At 48.5% G+C, this 1,965-nt stretch overlaps 1 protein-coding gene across 1 annotated transcript; it reads left to right on the top strand.

Moving 5' to 3' along the window:
- Positions 1-223: 223 nt before the first annotated feature.
- On the top strand, positions 224-1,033 carry LOC308414183 (small ribosomal subunit protein uS5-like; the record flags this gene model as incomplete). Its single annotated transcript, XM_080909394.1, has 1 exon — positions 224-1,033. One exon carries the CDS (start codon positions 224-226, stop codon positions 1,031-1,033), a length of 810 nt encoding a protein of 269 aa, XP_080765520.1.
- Positions 1,034-1,965: the final 932 nt, after the last annotated feature.

Below are 1,965 nucleotides of genomic sequence, written 5' to 3' on the forward strand. Positions count from 1 at the left end.
GGCTGCGTTCTGCATTCGGCACTGTCCCGGTGGGTTCTGGAAGCCCAGAAGAGCTTGTGTGGTTTGCTCCTCAGCACGGCCTTGCGATCGACTTAATGGTCAGTGGGGATCCAGAGTGTGGCTCCCTTTAGGACAGTGTGATGTGAACTTGAAAACAGAGGTGCTGTTGCTTCTTTCTCTTTTATCAAAGTGGCAAAAAGCTTCTTTTTCGGGAAAACACCAAATGGCGGATGACACCGGTGCAGCGGGAAGGCATGGAGGACCCCGGGGTCCAGGCTTAGGAGGCCTTGGCGGCTTCCGCGGAGGATTGGGGAGCGGTCTTAGGGGCCGCGGTCGTGGTCGAGGCCGAGGCCGTGGTCGAGGCCGCGGGGCTCGTGGAGGTAAAGCTGAAGACAAGGAGTGGATCCCCGTCACCAAGCTGGGCTGCCTGGTTAAGGACATGAATTTCAAGTCCTTGGAGGATAAACACCTGTTCTCCCTGCCCATTAAGGAGTCTGAGATTATCGACTTTTTCCTGGGTGCATCTCTAAAGGATGAGGTTCTGAAAATCATGCCAGTGCAGAAGCAGACCCCGGCTGGCCAGCGGACCAGGGTCAAGGCTTTTGTCGCTATCGGGGACTACAATGGTCACGTTGGTCTTGGTGTTAAGTGCTCCAAGGAGGTTGCCACTGCCATCCGAGGGGCCATTATCCTGGCCAAGCTTTCCATCGTCCCTGTGAGGAGAGGCTACTGGGGGAACAAGATTGGCAAGCCCCACACTGTCCCATGCAAGGTGACAGGCCGCTGTGGCTCTGTGCTGGTGCGTCTCATTCCTGCCCCCAGAGGCACTGGCATTGTCTCTGCTCCTGTGCCCAAGAAGCTTCTGATGGTGGCCGGTGTAGATGACTGCTACACTTCAGCCAGAGGCTGCACTGCCACCCTGGGCAACTTTGCCAAGGCCACCTTTGATGCCATCTCCAAGAACTATAGCTACCTGACCCCTGACCTCTGGAAAGAAACTGTTCACCAAGTCTCCTTATCAGGAATTCACTGATCATCTTGTGAAAACCCACACCAGAGTCTCTGTTCAGAGGACCCAGGCTCCAGCTGTGGCTACCACATAAGGGTTTTTATAAAAAGACAAAAATAAACGAACTAAGTCTGTTAAAATAAATAAATAAATAAATAAATAAATAAATAAAAGTGGCAAAAAAAAAAAAAAAAAAAAAAAAAAGGAAAGGAAGTGCTGGCCTCTAGAACTTATCCTTACAGAGTCTGGTTTGGTTCCATTTATTTATTTATTTATTTATTTATTTATTTATTTATTTATTTATTTTAATTTTTTTTTCAGCCTGGTTTTCCTTACATAGCTTAAGTGGAGCTGGTTTGGAACTCATGATCCTCCTGCCTCAGCCTCCCAAGTCCTGAGGTTTACAGGCCTGCTCCACCGCACACGCCTGCCGGGCAAGCCTCCAGCCAGCCTCTGCACACTCTTGGCTGTTTTTCCTGAGCAGTGGACACGTCTCTAATGTTATGGGAGGCTTATCTCTTCCGCTGCATTTTCGTTGCATTCTAAAAGTCTGTCAGGATACTGAGAGAAGCCTACAGAAATTCTTTCCTTAAAATAATATATATATTTTTTTCTGCATCACTGAGCCCCCTTCTGTGCAGCTCCAAAGCGATGGATAGCAGGAAGTGGCTTCGTCACAGAACAGCCCTGCTCTCTGCTGTCTCACTAGTCAGTATAACATAAGATCGGGGCAGGGCTGAGCAGAATGCGGGACAATCACCTCTGCAGCGAATTCTTTAAAATCCAAGTGCAAACGTTCACCTTTCCGCTTCTCCGCGATGTATTCTATAAACATAAATTATACCATGTACATTATCATATCTAGCCATCGAATTAAATAGACATACCCGAAAGTAGTTGCTCTGCATTCGAGGCCATCTTTAATTCTACAGTAATTTCAGGAGCAGCTCGGGCTG

The sequence above is a fragment of the Micromys minutus genome, assembly GCF_963924665.1.
Source record: "Micromys minutus genome assembly, chromosome: 33".
In the NCBI taxonomy this organism is placed as follows: Eukaryota; Metazoa; Chordata; class Mammalia; order Rodentia; family Muridae; genus Micromys; species Micromys minutus.